Below are 23,834 nucleotides of genomic sequence, written 5' to 3'. Positions count from 1 at the left end.
AGTTTGAGACCCAGTTGCGGAGGAAATTATAATATTAAAGATCTCCTAACACTAAAAAACCCACGAAAAGACTGTAGTTTCTTCTAAAATTATACTCAAAGCAATATTACCCATTTATGGCCGCTTCAAAACATTTAGCCGCACATACAGTGTGTGTACACGGGTATTATTTTTTCTAGTTATTTTAATTACTGTGCGTAAATTCTGAACCTGTTAGATATTGCAATTCAGTTTTAATGTATCTTAAGGAGTGTTGAACTGTAATTTGGTTTGCTTTTAATCAGGACGGCCAGACAGTTTTGCAGCCTTTTGGTGGTCCTTGAGAAAATTACAGCCTCAGAATTTCCTCTTTGGCTTCGACGCTCCGCCTTAAAAGTCACTGCGTGTCCTCCAGCACTAGTTTGATCGCACGTCTCTTTTCTGTCACACCATCCCACCTTTAATAGTCCCTAATGGGTCCACACAGGAGGCGGCGTTCGGGCTGTACAAGCGGGAATACAACAAAAAGTGAAAAAAACTTCCAACAGCGAACTTTTGATGCGGCCACGCTGTTCAAAAAACTCGTCTCGGCTTATTTATATAGTCGGCGCCTGGACCAGAGGATACTTAGCAGGAAACTTGTTATTTTACTGTCCGCCTAGAGCCATGTGCTGTTGAAACGGAAACTGTGCCTATTAACTGGCGCCTCTTTCTAGTCAAGAAAAGCGTACTCCTCAGGTTGTCTGCGCCGCTCTTCCGGAGGAACCTAACAACGTAAGGACGAAACGTTTGAGGAAGTGACCTTCGCCATTATTTTGTAACAAAATTTAATGTGAATTATGCTGCTCCGGGGTAAATTTCTTTCATGGCCATCGATGTACCATACACACACTCTCTCTGTCTCTGTACTAATTCTGACAAACAGCGAAGGCGGCCTGGAAACCTGAAAAAGTAGCATTAGCACCATTTCAATGATTATTATCAGGTTTATAGAGAGAACCTTCTGGTGAGGTTAGCCTGGCCAAGGCACCTAGCTTGCTACACCAGATATACAAAAAACAAAATGAAATCGAAGTATTTCGGTGCACGTTACAGATACCCAGGTGGTGAAAATTAATCCGGAGCCCTCCACTACGGCGCGCCTCATCGCCTGCGTTGCGTCGGCGCGTCAAACCCTGCAACCAATCAATGATTTGTTCGGAAAGGCAAGGGTCGAAATCTTTGATTTGACGCGCTTCCCGTCACACATGCGATTCTCGTCTTCTTCGGTGATAACACTTTCTGGTGGCCGGGGGTCAAATGCTGCAGCTCGCTGTTTGCCTTGTGGTTACGAAATCCACCTCTGTCACTGATACAGCGAAGTCAGTGCTTTTAACAGCTGCAACAGCCCAAAACTGCCGTGGGTATGTGCCATTGTGAGTACTCGGACTTGGTGCGTTGAGCGGAATGTTCATAGACAGGTTACAACTATTCCTAAAGAGCTCTACCTGAGAAGTGAAAAAACTTCCCGAAAAGATGTTAAGGTATTTTTACCGAAACTACTCGCAAGTTGTGATTTCTGTGTGGCTAATGCCAGCACCATGAATCTTTTCAGGAGACGTGGGAACTTACGAAGTCTGCTTTGAAAGCATGTATTGGCCTTCTTGCTTGAGAGGGTACCGAAGGACAGGCTATGTGGATGCACCTCGCCTACTTTTGCTGGGTATTCTTCTTGTGAAGGGCTCCCTTGCAGGAAAATGTGATTTGGACCAACGTGAAGGTGGGTGTTAACTACCTTTTGTTTTATCATTAAATGTGCCATTTACAAAATCCTTACTTGGAGGAAGCAATGCTTCAGCATTACAACCACACATTAGCATTTCGCCATGTTTTGTTAACGGAATATAACTTTGTGTGTGTTCCGGAAATAAAATTGGGTTCTGAATGACATTCCGTAATTGATTTGCGTTGGCTGAGCATTCGAGCGTATTACCAAGGGTTGCGTTTATCTCGCAGTGTTTAAGCAGCTGAAAAAAGCGAAAACAGATTAGCAGTAAATTGCAACACAATAGAGAGAAGTCCAGGAATTCGTAAGCACATTTATGTGAAAGTGAGAATGTCCATTAAAACGCCTGAGATCCCCTCGCGCTGTAGAAAGGCTTTGTAATCTTGCCGCTTGTGGCGCGTTGATCTGCGATCCGCATTGACGCTTTCAAATGGTATCAGTCAGTCTATTACAGGTACGCAATTTTATTCGGGGTAACGTCTCTCCCATGACATTGCAAATTCTCTCCAAAAATCCTCCATCCGACATCGTGACCCTGCTGTGGACACCAGCCCACACAGGCGTAGGCGCTAATGAAGTGGTGCACGTACGTGCTGGCGAACTAATTAGCCAGGTCGACATTTTCCCTACGCCTAAACGCGAAGCCCCTGCAGGAAAGCCAACCTCCCTCCTGCAACACAGGGATATTGCCCTTCCCTACCACCTTCTCTGCCGCCGATACCCACCCCCGCTCACATCTCTCTCCGGAGGGAGGCCACATGCTGCGCATCCTGCAAACACACACCTTCCCACACAGAACACAATTGATACGCAGTCATCCACACCTCTTTACCGACCCTACCTGTCCAGCCTTCGGAGCACTCAACACTCACTACCATTTCCTCTGCGAATGCCACGCAGACCCGTCCCCCCTGTTCCCTCCCCTCACCTCTGGTAGCAGATGTTGCAACCCCCGGAGGGAGTCAGGCCAGGTCCTGACCACCTCCCGGGCCCTGGCGGTCACGGCGGCCCTGTGGATCTCCTCCACCCCCAATACCTGATCCCGATGGACGAAAAAAGTGTATTCCTTCCTTCCTGTTTTCCGCCATTTATCTTCCCCACCGCCGCGCAATGGGAGAGATGACATCGAAGTGAATTTTCTTGCCTGTCCGCTAGTTTTCTTGATTTCGTGCGCTCGCCTTCATCTCCGACTCCTCTTAAATTGTTAGCTACAAGATGGCCGGGATTCAAGAATAAACTTCCCAGTGCCATAGGCAAGGGTTGCTATTCAAAACGACAGTAATTCCCGGGTAATATAAAAGATAAGGCTTTAGACCGACACTGAACGTCCGTGTCGTGCGTTGTGGATGACAACATTGTATATTCAAACGCGCGGAGCAGCTTCTTGTCTTACATGAGCACAGAAGAATATTTCTCTGAATAATTGCTTGTGCTCTCTTTCCTTATCTGAATTGTTGCGAACATCTGGCCGCGCCGGTCTGTCTTTTCTATTTTTGAAGCGAAAATAGGAAAGATCATACCAGCTGTCTGGTAGGCCATACCAGATGGCCATGGCCATACCAGCTGTCCTATTTGATGGGGAGAGTATTGCACCTTGTCGTCACTTGACTAAAATGATCTTTGTTCTCGGTGCAACTCAATTGTTCCAGAAACAACAGCGCCTCAACATAAAAACTCCCAACGCCGCAGCATTCAATTCGCTGACACTCGTATGTGCAGGTCATTTTCGTGACTGCTACGTCCCCGCTTGTGTATTCTTTGAGTTATTAGCGTAGCACAAGTTCGCTCCAAAATGCTTTTGTTCTTTAAGGGAAACCTGCGTAGTCCTTGGCTACGTGACAAAATCATGCAGGTTTGACGCTGCATCGGACTGAATGAGAACACTATTTGGCAGGCAGTTGTGGAGGTTTGAAAGTATTTAGCAATAACCGCACCATAATCGAAGCCAAGGTGCCTGTAGCAATTATAAGAGAGAACTTCACCAACTGCGGCAGCAGTCTTGTCCATCCCGGGGCAACAAAGCCCACAGACAATTCTCCCTTCACATCTTGGACAAAAAGAAGCGTGAAAATATCCTCATCTCTTCTGAGGCCGCATCATTAAAGATCATCAAATGAAAGACGACACCAAAGAACGAAAAATGGACAGGACCATGCTGCCCTTACAAATAATTTATTTGGGAAAAGCATGGCTGCGGCTTAGCACAGCTAACCCTGGCGATGCAAAGCACAAGCTTGGCTTAGTTTGATTAATGCGTAGTTTCACTCGGTTAACCTTTCATTTAGCTCTATTTTTTGCAATATTCATTCAAAACCTGCCTTTGTATACGGTTGTTGTCCCTTTTCGGCGTTATTTTAGCCGAACGGCTCACCCTTCTTGGGTTTCAAGGCGCTTGGCATTTTGGACCCTCTCCAGCTGCTGTGAAGCAGCCAGCCGAGCGATATCCTCGCTGTGGTCAGACCCCGCTTGGCGATGACCGCTCACAGACTCCAGCTTTCGCGCAACGCTCAGAGAGAAGACGGTTCGGCCTCGCTCTCATTCAAGGTCAACCTAGCATGCACGCGCCGATTCACGTGGTCAGGCGGCGACCCAGCTGCGGAGGGCGCATGCGCCAAGTCGGAAGCGGCGGAGGCACCCAGCGAGCGTGTCCGTCGGCAGAGCTTGGCCCGGCGAGTCACTTGATGTGTGTCTAAGGCCACGCCGCAGCGGAGTCAAATGAAGGACAATTTTTGCGCGAAAGTGAAACCGTTCAACGGGATTGATAAATGTTTGCCTTATCGCACGGATTCCACACATACATCAGTTATTTACGTGGTGCTAAGTCATAACAACAAACAACAAAAGGAAACACAATCACTGGTACGTCTGCGCAAGTGTAATTTATTTACTGACTTGGCTACACACTGATTTAATTTAAATACGTGAATTTTTGGTTATACAGCACTAGGGAGGGTACACTTATGCAGCGGAGGGCAGATCGCCTTCTTTGGTATGACGCAATGATACAGCGCTTGCCAATTATAAAACACTTCGATTATATAAGGTTAGATTAGATAGATTAGATTAGAATTAGATTAGATTACGTTTGCTCGGACGTACCAATGATTGTGTGTCGTTTTGTACTCTGGTGTCACGATTTAGCCCAACGTGCGTGACCGATGTATGTGTATAAGCCGTGCTTCCTTTTTCAAAGTATATTGAGTTTGAACGCTGCTCTGTCCTGTCCGTTCCTCGTTTAGCGCCGTGTTTTCTTTCCCAAAATACAGCTGCACTGCCCTGTCCATTTCTCGTTCTTTAGTGCCGTGTTTACTCGCGCTCATCTGTAATGATGAACATTCACCAACTCGCCCACCTTACACTCCTTTCAGGAACTCCAGTGATTCCACATACTGAACCCGCCGCTGTGGCTCAGTGGCTAAGCGTTGCGCTGCTGAGCACGAGGACGCGGGTTCGATTCCCGACCACGGCGGCCGCTTTTCGATGGAGGCGAAAAGCAAAAACGCCCATGTGTGAGAGATTTCGGCGCACGTTAAAGATCCCCAGGTGGTCAAAATTAATTCGGAGCCCTCCACTACGGCGCGCCTCATCGCCTGCGTTGCGTTGGCGCGTTAAACCCTACAATCAATCAATACCACATACTGATTGTGATGCCTACATCCTCCTGCGATTCCCCATTTTTTCGAAGAAGGATGTCACCACAGAAATTTTTCCGCACATTTTTTTTTCTACCATGCTCTAGAGACCTTGCTTTGCTGCCGCGTAGCCCCTGAGCTGGGCGCAGAGAAGGCATTTTTGCTTTTTTTCTACAGGAATCATAAGAGCCTCTGAGCTTGGGCGCGCCACAAGTCATTTCATGAAGAACTGCAGGTGGGCATTCAGGTGCCTTTCCAGTCGTCCGGACATGACCATCATCTACGAGGTAATATGTTCCATCTGGCGCTGCGTACCAAAACTTGTATTCGCCGGAAACCTGAATGCGTCGTTCGGTGCACAAGCACGACGGTGAAGCGGAGGGAGCGTTGCGGAGATTTTAGTATACCTGCCAGTAGTGACAAAATATCGAACACTTGTTACAGCCGACAATAAAAAAAACTGGCAAACTTATTGCAGAAGGTGTGTAGGCACATTAAAATATACGAACCACACACTAGTGGACGCAAGCGAATAGTAAAGACTTCTTTCTATCATTACTAGAGCTTAAGAAGGCTCTCAAGTGGCTTATAACAACTGTCTACATAGATGGTGTGAGAGCAGTTCGCCAGTACTATTACCAAACAGTTTCGAACGATAAACGTTCTCCTTCCTTTCTCCAAAGGCTGACCGCCACCACCACGCCGAGCGGTCGTGTTCTAAACGTGCTCCAGTTTTTTTTGCAAAGTTCTGGCGTTTTAGGCGACGTTGGCCCTTCTTCCTGTGTTTACCCACCTTCATGGACATGTGTGACACCGCCTAACCCAAAATTCGGCCCATCGGAACCACCACGCGTCCCAGAGCCAAGTCTGTATCCCCGAACAATCGGTTAAGCCTAGCCCAACGGCCTCCACGACGTGCTCGCCTACACCCGACCGCAGCTGTCGGCGTGGCGGCTGCGTGTGCGGCTGTCGCAGCAGCTGCGGATGAAAAGGCTCCCACTCACTCGGATCTCATTCCTATGCACACTGAAGACGAACCTAGTCCTACCATGGACGCGAAGGCGATCTCCAACGAACCTCAGCAACCCCAGACTTATTTCACTCTACAGTCACCGAACGTGAATGCCTATGTAGGAGAAGATCTCGAAGACGACGGCATGGAAGAAACCGAAGAGGACGCCGCCACCGAGGAGGCGGAAGGCTGGCGACGAGCTCGCCTTTCCAAGAAGCGCAGACCTACGCGCACAGACAGGGTAAGTCGGTCACGCCAGACTTTTGATTTGAGGCCAAATTTAAAATTGAACCAAATTTAATATCAGAAATATTCCTCGACATGCCATAGCCAGTGTAATTGGCCGAACAGCGCCAAGTGCAGAACTCGCCGAAATGGCTTTCGTTACCTTCGATGACGCCGCTAACAGCGCGCACATTGCTGTTTACGATAAAGGTCATGCAGCTAAGCTCACCCAAATGGACCATCTTACTTTTCGCCAGAACGAGAAGTTAGAACACATCGAAGTAGTCATTGAACTCATTACCTCATCCAAGAACACCACCAGAGGAGTCATCCGAATAGATCCAAACGATAGTAACGAAGCTATCCATAGTTGGATTCATTGCGAGCAGGTGAAGTACTTCGAGGGCAAAAAATAGGAAAAACGGACCGAGTGATCGTTACTTTTGACTCTACTACTCTCCCCCGCGTAGTAAAATATTATATGGAACTCGTACGAGTCACCGAGTACCGTCCCAAACGGTTAGTGTGGTTCAACTGCCACAGTTTGGGTAGGAAGGAAGGAAGGAAGTAAACTTTGCACTTTTTGTGTCCCGTGCCAGGCTGTTGGTCATCTTGCTGTAAGCAAAGTCTGTCCCAGCCGGTTTCCAAAGAAGGAGGAAAAGTCTCCAAAGGCCGATTTACCAAAATAGTCCGATGAAAATTGTAGAACAAAGCAAACGAGCCCTCCCAATAATAACAATGTTTCCTGGGCAGCCACTGACGCAGGACACCAGCAGATGATTGGCCGTAACCCCACCGCCCCTTTACCAGAAAACCACCCGGTCATGATCGAAAATATTCAACTCAAGAAGAGCCTTGTAGAACTTCGTTCAGAACTTCAGGCGATGCGTAAAGAACTCACCTCCCTCCGCAAAGCTATCACACGGCGTCAATCTGTTTCACCCCAATCACGTGGCATGGAGTCGGTGCGCCAAAGTCGTTCGCGCACCTCTCGTCACCCCACAGCAGATTCTTCGCAGATAGCAAGCAGCAAACCCACGAGCTATGTCACTGAACAGATGTTGAAACAACGGGAGGCGCAAATCAAGTTTGAGGTGTACAAGGAATGGCAGAAAGCCTGCGGCAATATTGCAGACTTACAGGGGCAATATGACATTCTTAAACAGGACATGCAACAGGTCATACCCAGCTTTCTCGCTCCAAATTCCGACCTCTCAGGAACCTAGCAGAACCACTTCAGGAAAGTGGTATTTTGCATAAAGCTGCCGATTCTAGAAGAACTGCGCCTCCATTCTAACTACTCTCAAGTGGAAGATACTCTTGTGAAGACTCTCTTCCCACATGCCGCGGCTGACATCTCGACGCTAGCCCCTCTGCCCGAAATCGATATACACGCACCGCTCCCGGAGCTCGACTCTCCATTCACCGAGAGCGAGCTGCATACAGCCAGCTCCCAAGGAAAACCCGAATCTACAACGGGCCACGACCAAATTAAATGGCAAGACCTTCGAAATTTTCCCTCATCGGGTCAAGCATCCCTCTTAACTCTCATCAATCGATCCTGGGATACTGAGCAAGTTCCTGACCTGCTCGATCGATCTATCGATTCCTGATCGATCGATCGATCGATCGACTACGACCCATAGCATTAACTCCTGCTAATTGCAAGTTAGCAGAACGTCTCATAAACAAGAGGCTTCACCACCACCTGGAACACACAGGATGGTTCCACCCGGCCCTCACAGGATTTCGCCCCAATTCAGGCACCCATGGTTACCTCTGGCTTCTGCCCCCACCACGCAGGCCCGAGAGCAGAGCTCCACCGAGCGCTCCAGCGTCGAGGCCTTCCTAGCGCCGACATGGAGGACCTTCTGTTCCCGAAGGGACCTGCGGCAACCCAACGGGAAGTGTTCACTCGTCTGCTTCACTTCCTGAAGACGACCGGCCTCACGCAGCGGCTGTAGCCCGGAGTGCAGTGATTCACTGGTGTGCCCGGACTGACAGCGTTCTAGGACTGACAGCTCTCTTTATACCTTTCTCTCTCTCTCTCTCTCTTTCTACCTTATCCTATCACTCCCCCTCTACTTCCCTTCCCCTGCACTGGGTTGTATGCAGGTGAGCTCCCTGCCGAGCTCAAAATATCCCCAGTGAATTTCCTTTCATTTTCCCGTCGCGAACCACAACCCCCCCCCCCCCCCCCCCTCTGGCTTCTTTTCAGAAACCGGCCATCCCGAAAGAGCTTACCCGACTACGTTCTGGACCTTGATATGCACAAGGCGTTCGATAACGTCAGTCAAGAAGGCATCCTGCAAGAATTAGCCACTGCCTTCCCCAGTCAGAAGGCTCAGAGGTGTATTCCCGGCTTCGTAACGCACAGACCCATTCGCCTTAACCCAAAGAAAGCAAAGCCGACTACCTACTACTTTGAACGAGGAGTTTCTAAAGGTTCAATTCTCGGACCTTTCCTCTTCAATCTGGCCATGAATCATGTAGCCCGCATCCTTCAAATGGACTCAGCGGCCCGTTTCACCTTCTAAGCTGATGATATAGTCGTGTGGACCGAGGCTGCTGATTATGACTCAAAAGAATCTATGCAGGCTGAATTCCCAGCGGCTGTCTTTAGCTCGGAGCGCACCCTCTCCCGATTCCAGCTGCAATTATCCCCCAACATGACCGAATTTCTCTGCGTAGACGGCAAGCGTTCGACCAACCCTGACCAAGTCCTCCACCTCAATATCGCCAATACGATTCTTCAATCAAAAAATGGTACCATGAAATTACTTGGCCTCCAGATTAGCAGCTGCAATAGCCCAACTACATGAATCCGACATTTTAGGACAACATGGCGCTCAACCTTGCACGTCAATACCCGTCTATACAATAAATACGGCGGCTTACACAAGACGCCTGTCTCAAGCTTACGCGAGCCGTTGCGCACGGCCGACTGCCTTGCCGATTTTCTGTATATGAATTCCGTCCCCGGCATCTCAGTGAACTAACCATATTAAACAGACACCTGATTCGTGCCATATCAGGCCTACCACGCCACACTAGGACGGACGTGCTAGAACAAGCAGTGCCACTTCCTCCGATCACAAATCTAGTCGAAGAAGCCAAGGTGCGATTCAAGAAGCACCTCTAATACATGCCGCAGGGACGAGCTATCTTTAAAGAGGACACCTTGAACAGCAATTTCGACCTTGCAATATTTCCTAAATCTATCCCCCCTGGGGAGAGACCTGCAATCGGCGCTATCCGACGACGACCATTTCCCCGACGTGAACGAGCAGCTAGGGAACAGTACGTCCGCACCCTGACTAATGACAAAGCCCACGATGAAGTTGATGTATTCACCGATCGCCGCTATCCACGGCATAACAGCCACTGTTGCTTGGACGTGCCCCGAGGTTCCACAACTCGGCGGTTCTCGCAACATTACGAACACCTATGTCCTCTCAGATGAAGTGCAACTCTGGAATTCTGGGCGCAGTTCAAAGTATTTCAGACCCATTGTTCAACCACCCACACAAAGAAGTCCCGCATCATCACTGACTGAATAGGACCCTCACGCCTAACTATACGGCCACCAACATCCTCTACATAGTACGGGACTTGTCTCATGAAGGAATCACGATACGCACTGTCTGGACACCTGCGCGCACGTCTGGAGCGCACGGCAACCGAACGGCGCACAACACTGCCCGGGAGTGCCTACAAAATCCTCCCAGGGTTCTCGACACCACTTCAGCACAATCTGACCCACGCAGCACATCTGAACAACACTGGCAACAAAAACATCGTCAAGGTAGAGCCCTCAGCCGGCACCGGCTAGCCCAGGCCTCACCCCTCGATTTCCTCGCCATACTAAAGACCCTTCCCAGAACCTGAGAGGTCATCGCCAACAAAGTTTACGCCAACTCGGCCTATACCCCCGATGTGCTTTCGAAGTGGACGAACCCAAGGCGTCCCTCCTTACACAGGTGCCCCCACTGTGGCAGCAGCGCGACACCCAACTTGTTCCACCTTATTTGGTCATGTGCAGCCTTCTCAGACAGCCGTGCAAGCGCCACGGTTCCGACGTCGGCGTTAGAGCGTGTCGAGTATGTTAGGGACAACCCTGAAATCTTGGGAAAATTGACAGACTTTGACCTAAAAAATGGTCTCTATGAGAAGGTTTAATGGCTTACCGACGACCTTTTTAGTTGACCAGGCACAAATGAACACCGGTGCGCTTCCATCTTGCCACACCAACCATAATGTGCCATCAAGAACTATGCCAGACACCCCCTCCCCTCAGTGGAAGGCCAGTGTGTGTGTGTTGCTCCAACGGGACCTCGAGAGACAGCTACAGTAATAGCGAAGCTTGAACATTGCTTAGTGAGATGTACTATAACTAATTTGTGGTGTCTTTCCTAATTCTCTTTTCCATTCCCTACCACCAGGGCTTTATAGCCTCCTCTCTAGAATAAAGTAATGCATTCATTCATTCTCCAAAATTAAACTCCTATCGCAAAGGGGTATGCAGTGAGTAAGGACGATACATGACAAAGTTTTAAAACATTTTCCTGAGTGAGAAAAATAGGAAGCACTGTCACTTCCCATTAACAACATAACGCTTAGTATAACAATTCCCAACTAATCTCCCCCCGCTCTTCCAACCTACGAGCAGGGGGAATGCGTGCCGCAGGCCACGGCAGGTCGCTGCGGCCACGGAAGGCGCAGCGGCGAGCGGTCAGCGGCCACGGCACCTGTCCGGTCGGAATAGAGTAGCCACCCTTGCCCGCTTTTTAAGTGCGAATGCACTTTATAAGCGACCCCAAACCATACACCGCCGGCGGCGGCGGCGGCGTCCGCAGTGCTGCTCTATATTTAAAAAAGAAACAGCATCCGGCGCCAGGTTTCGATCCGAGGACTTTGCGGCCGCAGCGCGACGCTCTACCGACCAAGCCACGGACGCGACGCTGATATCAGTGTTAGTGACGCGCCTTATATCTTTAACGCATTCAAACTACGTCGTCAGCGGCGTGCGTTGGCGACTCAGCGGCGTTATAGCGGCTTGATAACTGCGTGGTGTACACGTGATACTACAAACCCGATGGAAGAGATGGAAGAGAAGGCGGCGAGGCGGTGGGCTGCGGGGGCCGAGCGCAAGCGCCGCAAGCGGGCCGACAACCGTGCATTCGCACTTTCACATTCTCCCCCTCGGGGAAATGCGGGGGAATTTTTTTCGACCCCATTACTTTCCCTCCCCAAGTTTTTGGAAAAAAATGGTTATTGTCCCTTTCCCTTGCTCGGAGTGAACCCTTCTTTCTTCACGTTAAATCTTCGGACGAAGTTCACATTTTGTGGCCCATCTGACATGTAGCAAGAACAACACCGGCACTAATTAAAACAACTTCGCTGATGAGAAAGTGGCGGCCATCTTGGACGTTATGTCTGACTGACTGACTGACTGACTGACTGACTGACTGACTGACTGACTGACTGAACAAACTTTGTTGAGAAAAAGGAAGAGGAGGGAAGGGGTAGGGTACAAAAAGGAGTGGAATTCATGGGTGGAACCCTAGGTCCACGGACCCAGTGGTGAGTGCTCCTGTCATCGCTCTCTCCAGCAGGTTGGGTTGGTCGTGTAGAGATGTGCTTGCCAGGGCCGCCTCCCAGGTAGCCAAAGCGATAGGTTGAATCGAGGTGTTGCTGGTGCGTGTTCCCCATGTGATTCGGCAGGACCATATCTAACCCGTAAAGGCAGCGCAACCTTGGTTATGAAGAACGACACCGGCCATGCCAATTCGCGCAAGGACGGAGCAAGATTTGACGGCAGATCGAAAGTCGCTTGTTTCGTTGCGGTTGCCGCCGCTTAAGGGCGCCACCATTCCATGTGCTTGCTACCATTATTAGTGACATTGCATCTTCATCCAATCTTCCCTTAAAGCGCTAACAGAAATACATTTTCAAGCTTAGAACGCTTGTCGACATCAAGCATTTGTGAAACTGTCACATTAGTCGGTACTTTTACTGTCATTAGCGAAATGTACCCGAGATATTACGCTCCCGGCGTTTTGATCGCCGGAAGAGGACATTTTAACACCCTGCACCTACTTTCTGGGTTCTTCCTGACAGAATAAAACCTAAAATTAGCACCAACTCCTACATCAATGGCGCCCTCCTCACCCACATTTTAAGACATAGTGGCTTGCATTGAGCGCCGACTGCAACCCACACGTATTGCAAAGACCTCGATATACTCTAGGACACGTCCACGTATCCCTACAATTCCTTCTACTACATGCCCAATATCACTTGCTTTGTATTCTGTGAATGCCCGTACGCACCAAACGGCGTGCATACCTTTTACACTAAACAATGGAAATGCGAACTGGCCAGAGCACAGAGCGAGGATCAAGAACACCTCTTCGGCCGCAACAGAGCTGCTGTGATGGCTGGCAGCTTGCTGGACTCAGGAAACCACCCTTTTATGCTAAACAAATGTTTCTTAATCACTCAATTAGCTAACCTAACGCTAATAGTCAACCGTTCCCTTTTATTATTTTATCAGATATTACATAAGGTATTATATGTTGATTTCATTCACTCTTGCAGTTCCTAGACCACGCCTGTGCCGCGGTTCTTAACTGCAGCAGAAGGACCAACGACGAAGACCCGGTGGTACGACCATTTTATCCTCAAACTTGTGAAAAAAGAATCGCGGCCGTCTTGAAAGCAGCGATTGAATTAGGTCAAACAAGCCATCTGAGAGAATTGCATTCCCGGGCCACCTGTTTACAGCTTCGTCACTCCACCACGTCGGCACGAGAGATCAGGTATTCTGCAACTTACGGCCCAGTCAGTTTGCAACAATTCGGCCTAGAGCACATTGGTAGCAACTCTTTAAAAAATTATGCAAATAAGATGAACGAAAGGGAGTTGCCACTACTATGCGTTATAGAAGTAAAACACCTACAACGGCCCGTTATGATGTATTTATGGTTAACCTACACGGTGCACATTGAGACATCTTGGTAACGGTGTGCAGTGGAGCCGCGTACCCGAGTCCCCCTGCTTAAGCTGTGACCAACTGAGGCTAAAAGATTTATATGGGGAGCAGATGTTTTAAATGGAGGCAGTGGTTGGTAGCCTTGGGCAACCTAAGCCTTGTCTGTCCACCATACAGAAGGCAACGGGATCTTAATGAGCAACAGTAGAACTTCACGAGACATAATAGCTGTTGTTTATGATTTAATTGCTATCGCACGCATGCAAAACAGTACCTTTCTGTTACAGCGCATCATGGAATGTACAAAGCCTTTAATCTATGTAAGTATCAGTTGGTGAGATCCATCCTTTTTTATAATATGCGTCCACCCATCCCATAACAACTGAACATTTCGTAAGTGACGAAACGTTCAGCCAAACTCACCAGATTATTATTAAGGCACAACACGTTTTATGTATTTTAACGCCATAGCCTTACAGAGGCCGTTCTGTAAATATCCGGTGTCAGCTTCGGAGTGAGTTCGTGAGTGAATTGCTGCTAATGAACAAGGGCCTATCTTTGCAGAGAGTGCCAACAATTGCTCTGTCCTAGCCGCGCAAAACTGTGCGTCCAATACCCACGGGTACCTTAGCTTTGTGTTCAACAAAAACCGGAGGTGCACTCGCAATATGTCCAGCCTGATGAGCCAGTGCTCGTTTGTGAAAAGAACGCAGGGCGTCTCTCATTCGAAGTTGCCTAATCAAAGCTGACCGCTCCGCCGCATGTTCTGGACAGTCCATGATAAGGTGTCCGATGTCACCTGGAACACTAAACGTTGGAAACAGGGCCAATGAGATAAGCTAAAATAGTAAGCTACGACTGAGTTCGTGACGAATTTGTCCGATTACGGTGCAGCAATTACAACTCTCCCCTTTTCATTCCTTTGGTAACGCAGGGCTGGAAGCGTTTGTGCTAAAGGGACCTGAAGCGTTTTCTGACGGTTTTACCACTTTCAAAAATCGAGAATATGAAAAGGTTCCTCACGACCACTTGTCACCGGCTTCGTTCCTTAGAACTCCTACACGTGAAGGAAACCACTGAAAGCCAACATTACAGCCGTTTCTGGTGAGGGGCCAGGCGATACATTAGACGCGACGCTTAGAAGAACTGCCAGTTGGGCTTGTTGGTATACGCTCATGACTGGAACAGCGCTATTCAAAACGAAGACGGTGCAACAAACACAAGACGGCACGCTACTAGCACCTAAATTTTGTTTTGAAAAACGAACATGTATATACATGGAGCAAGAACCTGCTTCATCACCGAAAACGCTGCTAGCATTGATACCTTTTGAAACATCACTACATTCGCATGAATGAAACGTTCATATCAAATAGTAGCAAATAATCGCAAGGCACGTGTAGAGAAAATTAAGATAAAACAAAAACTAAAAACTATACTAACAAAAAAACTTTTTCATTCTATTAGCTTCGAAGGGGCGTATGCGCCAGTCTAATCTCCCCATTGGCTTCAACGTGCCATGTGGCCACAAACGCCGGTATGCGCTGACTACGACCTCAGGCCTGCGTCGTCAGGCATGACGTTTCCATTGGCTGCGAATAAGAACAGTAGGCACCAGCATGACATCTTCAGGTGCACCGATGCATCGCTCTTCCGCAAACGCGTGTATGCGGCGGTATGACGTCCCAAATGTATATCCGAGGGCCCGACATTTGGCTTAACATTACATGCTAAGATCTGACGACGTACGCCGACAATCCCCCCTCCCCCGTTACGCAGAAGTTCTGCATTGCTTGGCACGTCGGTAAGTTTAACGTTGAGGTGACGTAACGTTCTGCGCTACTGTCTACTGTTATAGCCTGTATTTAAGGTTTACATTACGCAGCAATTGTTCCGCACCATTTGGCACGCCAACCAACGTCTACCCCTGAGTACCTTGACCTATATGTACCATATTACGGTTTCGGAGCTCAAAGCGTAACGTACGTATAACATAAGGCAAGAACACACCCCCGTGGTCACACCGCTTACGCGGCATCTGTTGGGTAAGATGCGTTATAAAGCATTTTTAACTGGCTGCTGCTTCATGGCGCTACTAACGTTAGCCCGGAACACCCACGGAACACCAAGCAAAGAGGACATCTATCGCTACCATACCCTTCTGATCGCTTAATTTATACTTCTTTAGTTTGCATGATCAAGTTACTCACGAAGGCCTCAGTGCACGTCTCTAATTCTACGCAAAGGCCGTGCACGTGACTCGTTAAATGGAAGCAGCCTCCTGCAGTTACTGCGGGTCCGTGAGCACTTCCGCAAGTGGGTACGGCGACGACATTGAAACGCCCAGTGAATGGTCGCGTTCCATTGTTGTTGTTGTTGTTCCTGGCGATTTGCATCTTATCTTGCGCGTGGCACCGCTAGCGCTCGGGGGCACGCTATGCTGATAATGGTGCCATTTTCGAAGTTGAAGGCCAAATCGCATTCACTATGTCCCCGTTTAGTCACCTAGAGCGCCACAGCCATAGTCCCGCCGCGGATGCCTTATCCACTCGCAGTCAAGAGGCCCTGTGTTCGACTGTCAGCCAGATCGAAATTTACAAAATTTTTCAGGCCTAATTTTCTGCATTTTTTTCTTTTTGCCGCTCGCCATTTTGTGCATCACTTCAGGGTTACAACGATACTAAATTTTCGACTTACCAAATTAACTAATGCTTCCATATTAATGAAACTGCTCAATAGAAACGCTCAAGTTTGGCTGCGGAGAGCTTACTCTGTTATGGCCAGTTAATTCACAACCTCTCTGCACACTACACCACATTAGAAATCGCCAATCTTTTTCTGAATGTAGAGAGCATTTTTGCAATCTCTGTCGCCGGAAAACATGGGGATACGGCTGTCATCACTAAACATTACAGAGGAGAGAGAGAATAAACATTTAATAGCGCTAACGGTGGTGGTTGAGCCGCCACTCAGTGAGGTGGGTTGGCCTCAGTCCAGGTATCATTAGGCGTTGGCTGCAGCCCTGGCAAGGGTCACCAGAAAGATCTGGTCAGCGTGACATGAGCTGGTCTGCAGGCCCTCCCACTGCATTAGGGGGGGGGGGTGAGCCAAGGGTTGTTTTGATAGGCTCACACCATGTGGTAGGTAGAATTAAGAGAGGGGCAGAAGTGACAGGTGAGGGTGCATTGGGTAGGGGAAATAGCGTGGAGGATGGGTGCGTTGTGATAGGTGTTAGTACGTATTCAACGGCAGAATATTACTTCCTTTTTGGTTAGTTGAGAATGAGGCTGAGGCAAGGTTAGTCGAAGGTTGGGATAATGGTGGACGATGTCGTGCTAGCGTGACGGAACAGCGGGAGGTGGAGGATGCTGGATCGTGGTTTCTGTCCCTGGGGGAAATGCCCGGTGTGGAATGGCGCAGGCAGCGGCGTGAGCCGCCTCATTTCCCTCGAGGGACGAGTGGCCAGGGGTCCAAACGATGTACAGCTCGAGGAGGAGATTGATTTATGCGGGTATGCATAAGGCGGGAAGTGAGATGCATCCACGTTGAATGTTACCGCAGGCTTGCTGGGAATCTGTTGTAATTGTAAGATATTCAGAGCCAGTGGTAGCGGCGATGGCTATGGCAATTTCTTCAGCAGTGGTGATTGATATGGAGAGAGTTGTGAGGGAGGTGAGAAGTGTGCCTTCTGAGTTGACAACCGCCAGAGCTTGAGCCTGGCGTGAGGGGTAGAGGGCGGGGTCGGTATAGCGAGTACGGCGGTGAAAGTAAAATTGGTATCGAAGATGTTTAACCCCGGATATACCTTGGTTGAAATCTGGTACCCATTGCTAGGAAGTTTGGATACAGTACTGTGGAACCGGCTTGAAGATGGAATGCGTTGAACGGCTTGTGGAGCAAGTGGGGTCGGGTATCCGAGGGACTGAAAGACGTGTCGGCTAGTAGAGGTGAGGAGGAGACTGGTGAGTTGGCTGTTGCGTTGAGCTTTCAGGAGTTCTCCGAGGGTGTTGTGGATTCCATTTTGAAGGAAACCACCAGAGGTTTGAGCGGGGAGGCCAAGTCCAATTTTGAAAGCTTTTCGAATTAGTATATTGACTTTCTCCCGTTCTTTGGATTTGAGGCCAATGTATGGGGTGGAATGTGTGACGCGACTAATTAAAAAGTGCTTGAATTAGTCGTATTGTATAGTCTTCTTTGAGGCCCTGACGTTGGTTTGTGATACGCTTGATGAGATGGGTGAGTTGGGTGAGAATGGCTTGTAGCTGGGGAGAACTGAAGCGCCAGAGCCATCTTGATGGAATCGGGCTCCGAGTATACGAAGGGTGCGTACTTTAGTAATTGGTGTGGAATCGATTGTTTGAGCAGGGTCGGGTGTGGGAACTGGAGGCCGCCCACCGGCTTGGGAGGGAGCGGACACTCTGGGGACACACGTGAACCCTCGAGGTCGGAGATAAGCGAGAATGGTGCCGATAACTTGTTGTGGTGTATCTGGTTGTGTGCGAGGAGATCCGGGGGTGGTCCAAAGAGAAAAATCGTCCGCGTATAGGGCATGGTGTGGATAAGGAATGGCTTGAAGGAGAGGTGGGAGCTTCCTAGGAATGCGAAAGCTAAAGCCTAATTGGACCTCCTGATATCTCCTGTTGAACTTTCTGGTAAATTTTGCGTCCCCACCAGTAACCACTTGACCAGCCTCCCGGGCAGCACCATCCGAAGCTCGTTTCCCTCGCCTCCGAGATCACCTCGCGCGCTATCTCGGAGGTTATGCCCTCGCAGGACATAGCCAGCAGGATCCTGCTTGCTCCCGTCGTTACCTTCAACTCTCAAGGCAGCACGTACTGCACGTGCGACAGTGTCCTGCCCCTCTCCTGCTCCGCTGTTTCCCTTCCCCAGCGCGATACCCGGCTCTGGCCTTGCGTTCCTATTTTCGAGCGGTTCAGTGTACTTTACAACGATTTCTTTTACGTCAAATTTTGCGTGAAAAACAGAGATTTCAGGCTTGCACCTTATACACGCAAAGTACGTTTCACTGACGTCTGCCCCAACCAGCTTTGCGGGCTGGACCCTTCATTCTTCAGGTCGGTAATGTTTAGAGCCAATACATATGTACAGTTGAGTAACACTTTTTCACAAACATCACGGTTTTTCTTATTTAGAACGAAACTTACAAGATACCAAGAAGCGAAGTGGAATGCCTCGAAAAGGCTGGCGTAAGTACATGCTGCCACGAAGGTGAAAGTCTTATCTCTGGCCTTTGGGCGAATGAACACGAATATTGGCGGATAAAAGAGGGCGTAATCCTCGGTCCCACAGACAAGGCTAAATCATTGTGCAAGGTTAGCAAATATTTGCCGCGCGGCTGAATTGAATTTTCTGTCTCTTCGCGTGCTCTGCGCACGGCAATTTATAGTAACCTGGCGAAGGTCAGATCTAATGCTAACCACGAGGGGAGGGCGTACGTTGCCTTGTGGAATTGCTCCTGCTTGATCTGATCTGTGCATTAGAATGAGAGACAGCTGGGCGAGTTGGAAGGGGTTCATATTCAAAATTTACCCGTCCGTCTTTCGCGCAGTTAAATTTTGAATTTGATCTGATCTTCACACGGGAAGACAATGGGGTTTATATTTCTTTTTCCTTCTTCCAACTTGCTGTAACCTTGTCCACGGTTGTTGCGAATGTTAAAACACTCTGTTCCACACATACTAAATAAGTTCAAGCTCACAGAACAGCACTTGCGTCTGCTTTCAGATAGGGATATATTAAACCTGTTTGTATAAGGAGCTGTAAACCCAGAGAAATTGCACCCAGTACTTGTAAATGCATGAACATTTCAACAGTGTATCCCTTTCTGTTATAGCGTCTTATTATGGTATAAGTTGCCTTTTTTTCTGATAATTTTATGTGCTTGTGAACACCAAAGTGTGCATTTATTTTGTACTTGAAATATAACCACTAGAATGTTGTTTTCTTTTCTTTCATACGTGGGTACCGTATGGGGTTTGGTGCGCCGTTGTTTCTGATGCCTTGTACAAACTGTAGGTGGGGCTAGTCAAGCTGCTATAGCGTAGCTTGTTTCCCACTTTCCATGCCACAATTGTTTCTATTTTGTGCAAACCACGGTGTATCGTTCTGGTGAAATAAACTTCAACTTAAACCGTCCGGTAAGTCAGACGGTGCGAGGAGGATGGGGGTTTTTATGTATTTTCGTCCGGACTTTTTTTTTACCAAATCGTAGGAGTATTTACCATCTGTATCTGAGGTATAACATTATGGCGTATCAAGTAGATGCTTCGTAAAAAATTTCAGGCCTTGTAGACACTCAGAGAAATTGGCCGATCGTAGCATTGGGTATTTTATTTGGGGGCCCGTTTTGTCTGCGGCGAATTCCCCTCACTATGGCGTCTTTGCTCTTTATCCATTTACACTAAAGGCCCTTACGGGTGTTGCAAAGGGGTGTGGGTGGAAAAAAGGCATTGACATAAAGAAAACAGCAACACTCATAAAAATACACATACAAACACATTCATGTTGAAATCCATAGTTCCGCTATAAAAGCACACAAAAAGGGGACAAAAGTTTCAATTCGAACAAGCCTATGTACAAGTTCTAAAACGACACAAATATTAAAACATTGCTTATACATTGAGCAATATAATTGTAACTCTTTGATGAATGAGTCATGTTAATGAAGGCGGGGATGTTACCAGACAGCTGATTCCAGTGACAAATTGCAAGTAAGGTAGCGAATTGGGTGAGTTGGAGTGCGTTCATGATGGTCAGCGCAGACGAAAACTGGAGAAGAGTAAGGACGACAACAGCGCTTGTGTCGTCCTTACTCTTGTCCAGTTTTCGTCTGCGCTGACCATCATGAATTGCAAGTAAGAGTGGCGAGAAGGAAAATACGTTAGTACGTGAAAATAATTTCTCGACTTTGAACGCATGATCTAGAGGAGATAAAATGCGATTCGAGGCTTTTGTGTGCTAGAGAACGGAATAATACTGGCTGGCGTCTATGAAAGATAGGTAAAAAACTGGGAAGCCGGCGTTGTTTTAGAGGTGGTCAATTTAGGAAGTTTTTTTCATTTCAAGTTATATTTGATTTTCGTGAGCAGTTCCTGGTAATAAATCAGGAAGCTTTATTTTGGAGTGCTTCAAGTTTATTTACGAGATACGACTGATGGGGGTCCCGATTAGAGCTGCATATTCTATGTTCGATCGAACTAGCTTTTGGTAGACCGAAAGCTCTGTGAACGTGTTTGCTGGATACAGACTGCACCTAATAAATCCAAGTGATTCAGATGCTTTGCTGGCTATTGTATCTATATGATGGTTCCAGGTCAGATCAGGCGTTATGTAGAGCTGCAAGTATTCTACAACGGTTACAGCTTGTATAGGCATACTATTAAGAAAATAGTGATGGGCCTCTGAAGTCCTAATTTAAATAAATTTCGAGGTGTTAGTTCTGGGCACATTTATTTCCATCGGCCAATTCATACACTACTCTTTCAGTTGATGAAGGTCTGCCTGCAAGGATAAGGAATCTTGGGGGTTTGTAATTTGTCCACAAATAGGCCAGTCATCCGCAAATAATCGAATAGTAGAACAGATATTACTGTAAATACCTTCGATATATATTAAAAAAGAAAACATAGAACCCTAGACTGAGCCCTGTTTTGTGGTATAGCGTCCAGTAGATGATATTTCTAACCTATACACAGGTACACATTACAGCACCTTTCGCTCTGTTGATACTCTTTGTCCTAGAGTATGGCTGTGACGGCATTCAGTTCGGCCATGACAGGGCTGTTAGTTCGCCTACAATCACTTCACTTGCATTTATTTTGAAGACGCATTTTTTTTATTTAGATCGTATTAAGGCCACATTCCAGGCAAAAAGCATCCCCTGGAAGGTAATCGTTGTAATGCGCAGGGAGCGCCCAAGCATTGCCTATTTTGGCGTGGTCGTTCGATGGAAGTAAACCTAATGTGACCGTGCTTCACAAAATCACTGCAAAGCTACCGAAAAAACTCCCAGAATACTTCTCGTTCTCTTTGCTTCGAGGCACCTAAGTTCACACCTTAGCATGGGAAAAACAAAATCACAGTGTTACTAGGTAAAACCTCATAGTATATGGAGAAATACGATGTTACGTATGAACGGCCACAAGGCCACCTCATGATTTTGTTGGACGTAGCCACGCTTAACAGTGTTCGCTCCCGCGCGCACTGATAGCCGCGCGGTTTCTGCCATTTAATGGCTCAATAAACAACAGTTTGTGTTAAAACACATGATGCACGGCAGACTTTACGCCCCAGCGGCCGTATACTTGCCGCCTCCAGGCCGGAGTTCCCCCGTGACACTACAATAATGAGCGTAAGTGACATCGTTCTATGCAGAAAAAACTTTATAAATATATACTTTCTAGTGACAGGTCGTAAGTTAATTTTTCAGTCACTTCGTTTAATTGCGGATTCAACACAAAGAGACAGAACGCCTGCAATGTTTACAGAGTACTGTCGGGCAGACGAGAAGATGTTAGATTCGCGATTACTTTTCTCTGCGGCAACCCAGAGAACGCCAGTCAGAATAACAGATGCTCTTTTTTATGAAAAACTTGTTTCGAAAAATCATGTAAAATATCCCTACACCTGTTTTCCCACTCGGGATCAGTGGAGAGAGCAGCGCGAAGGCTTCTCCGCAACTTCATGGAGTTTAGTGCAACACTGCCGTAATAACAGTGCACTAGCAGAAATATCACTTTGCCTGTAAATACGTGATTGAGGCTGATGGTGAAGCCCCGTTTTGTAAGCAATGCATGCAGCTTGTGTATTTGGTGCGCTTTTAGCTCAACTAAGAATTTATCAGCTTCAACCGGAAGCACTCTGTTCCCATTTGTGATAGACTGTCACTCGAACCGATTCTTCTAAGGTTTAACTTTTCGGAGCCTAACGGCCAAATAAACGTCGTTGCTCACATATCAGAAATACTGCATGGCATCTTCAAACATATCGCATTATGCCAAAGAACAGTAGTTTTGGCAATTACGAATATTATGACGCTATTCTTGCCGTTGTCTCCAAAAATAAATTCACTTAATCCCGACTTGAGTGAGCGATTGTAACATTCGGTTCCGTAGTTCCTCAGAATAACCCGCACACAAATTCACGGTAAGACCACTTTGTCAAGTCGACAAGTTTTTATTGAGACAGAATCGTTCATATCTTTGGTTTTCAGTTGTCATTCGTTTCCTATTTTTTGTTTTACATCAGCGCAGTGCGCAAAGTATTCCTTAATTTTTTGTAACTGCTAGTTGTTTTCGCGTTCTCATAGAGGATTGCAGTGCGTACAGTGGCGATTCCATAAGTCCTTCTATTCATTCAGCAATCGGATGTTAGTAATCATTGTTTGTTGCTACAAAACTGGTTTCTGTTTTTCATTATTTATCTGATCTAATCTTCAAGGCTAATTATTTTGCTTGCTTTGGTGATGCATCTAATCTTCAAGGCTAATTATTTTGCTTGCTTTGGTGATGCAATAACTTGCTATAGGTAATGTTGAAATTCTTCAAGTCTGTCTTTTTTATGGGCTCGACATAATCAATGCCACTATGGGTCCAAGCGCCATTGTGCATACTATGCAAAATGAAATAAAAAGGAATGAAAAATTCTCGAACTTCGTAATCATTATTCTTTCCTGTCACCTGCACTTTTAGGGACGCTTTTAAAAAAATATTTTCAACTGTCGTAACTATTTTCAACTGTCGTGAGTTGACAGACGTAACTTTTTGTGGAATGACGGGCTACAATAATTACTTACAGGACTGTGCCATAAAAGAAGTTAGAAGTGTCAACGGGGTGATTCTGCTTATTGGATACCTGAAAAAACTCCTGGGATAGGAAGTTCCCGGTAATATTGTCTTATTTGCATGAAATAAAGAAGAACTTACTAAACTACGCTGACTGACACATTGCCTGGCTTACTCATCACCCCGCGCTCCAAACTTTCACTAGTAAGGGTAACCTTATTGCATCTGAGAGCACTCTCCCTCCAACCTCTGTTGAACTTTCGCACGAACTAGTTAGGGGTGGAAGCGGGCTTGCTTTTCGGAAAGCTCATGGAGTAGGAATAATGCTGTTCTGGAGTAGCTTTAAAGCAACAAGGACGTTTCGAAGCTGTTTTGGAGCATTTGACGAGTTTTGGAGCAGTGAAAGTCTGTCTGGAACTAGACT

At 47.4% G+C, this 23,834-nt stretch overlaps 1 protein-coding gene across 1 annotated transcript; it reads left to right on the top strand.

Annotated features, from left to right (window-relative positions):
- The first annotated feature begins 1,584 nt into the window (after positions 1–1,584).
- LOC144158987 (uncharacterized) lies at positions 1,585–23,713 on the top strand. Its single transcript, XM_077690210.1, has 6 exons — positions 1,585–1,738; positions 5,554–5,663; positions 13,214–13,279; positions 13,895–13,927; positions 18,761–18,814; positions 23,424–23,713. Exons 1-6 carry the CDS (start codon positions 1,609–1,611, stop codon positions 23,499–23,501), a joined length of 471 nt encoding a protein of 156 aa, XP_077546336.1. The 5' UTR covers positions 1,585–1,608; the 3' UTR covers positions 23,502–23,713.
- Positions 23,714–23,834: the final 121 nt, after the last annotated feature.

The sequence above is a fragment of the Haemaphysalis longicornis genome, unplaced genomic scaffold (assembly GCF_048455015.1).
Source record: "Haemaphysalis longicornis isolate Haplotype H1 unplaced genomic scaffold, Haemaphysalis longicornis Haplotype H1 scaffold_10, whole genome shotgun sequence".
Lineage (NCBI taxonomy): Eukaryota > Metazoa > Arthropoda > Arachnida > Ixodida > Ixodidae > Haemaphysalis > Haemaphysalis longicornis.
This window is presented reverse-complemented; position numbering and strand designations above follow the sequence as displayed.

What these genes read in the sequence shown, in the direction of transcription:
- LOC144158987 (XM_077690210.1), top strand. Translation starts at nt 1,609, where the DNA reads ATGTATTGGCCTTCTTGCTTGAGAGGGTACCGAAGGACAGGCTATGTG. An exon ending in GTACAAAGCCTTTAATCTAT is followed by an intron (nt 13,928 to 18,760) that starts GTAAGTATCAGT and finishes TTTCTTATTTAG; the next exon opens with AACGAAACTTACAAGATACC. An exon ending in AATGCCTCGAAAAGGCTGGC is followed by an intron (nt 18,815 to 23,423) that starts GTAAGTACATGC and finishes AATTACTTACAG; the next exon opens with GACTGTGCCATAAAAGAAGT.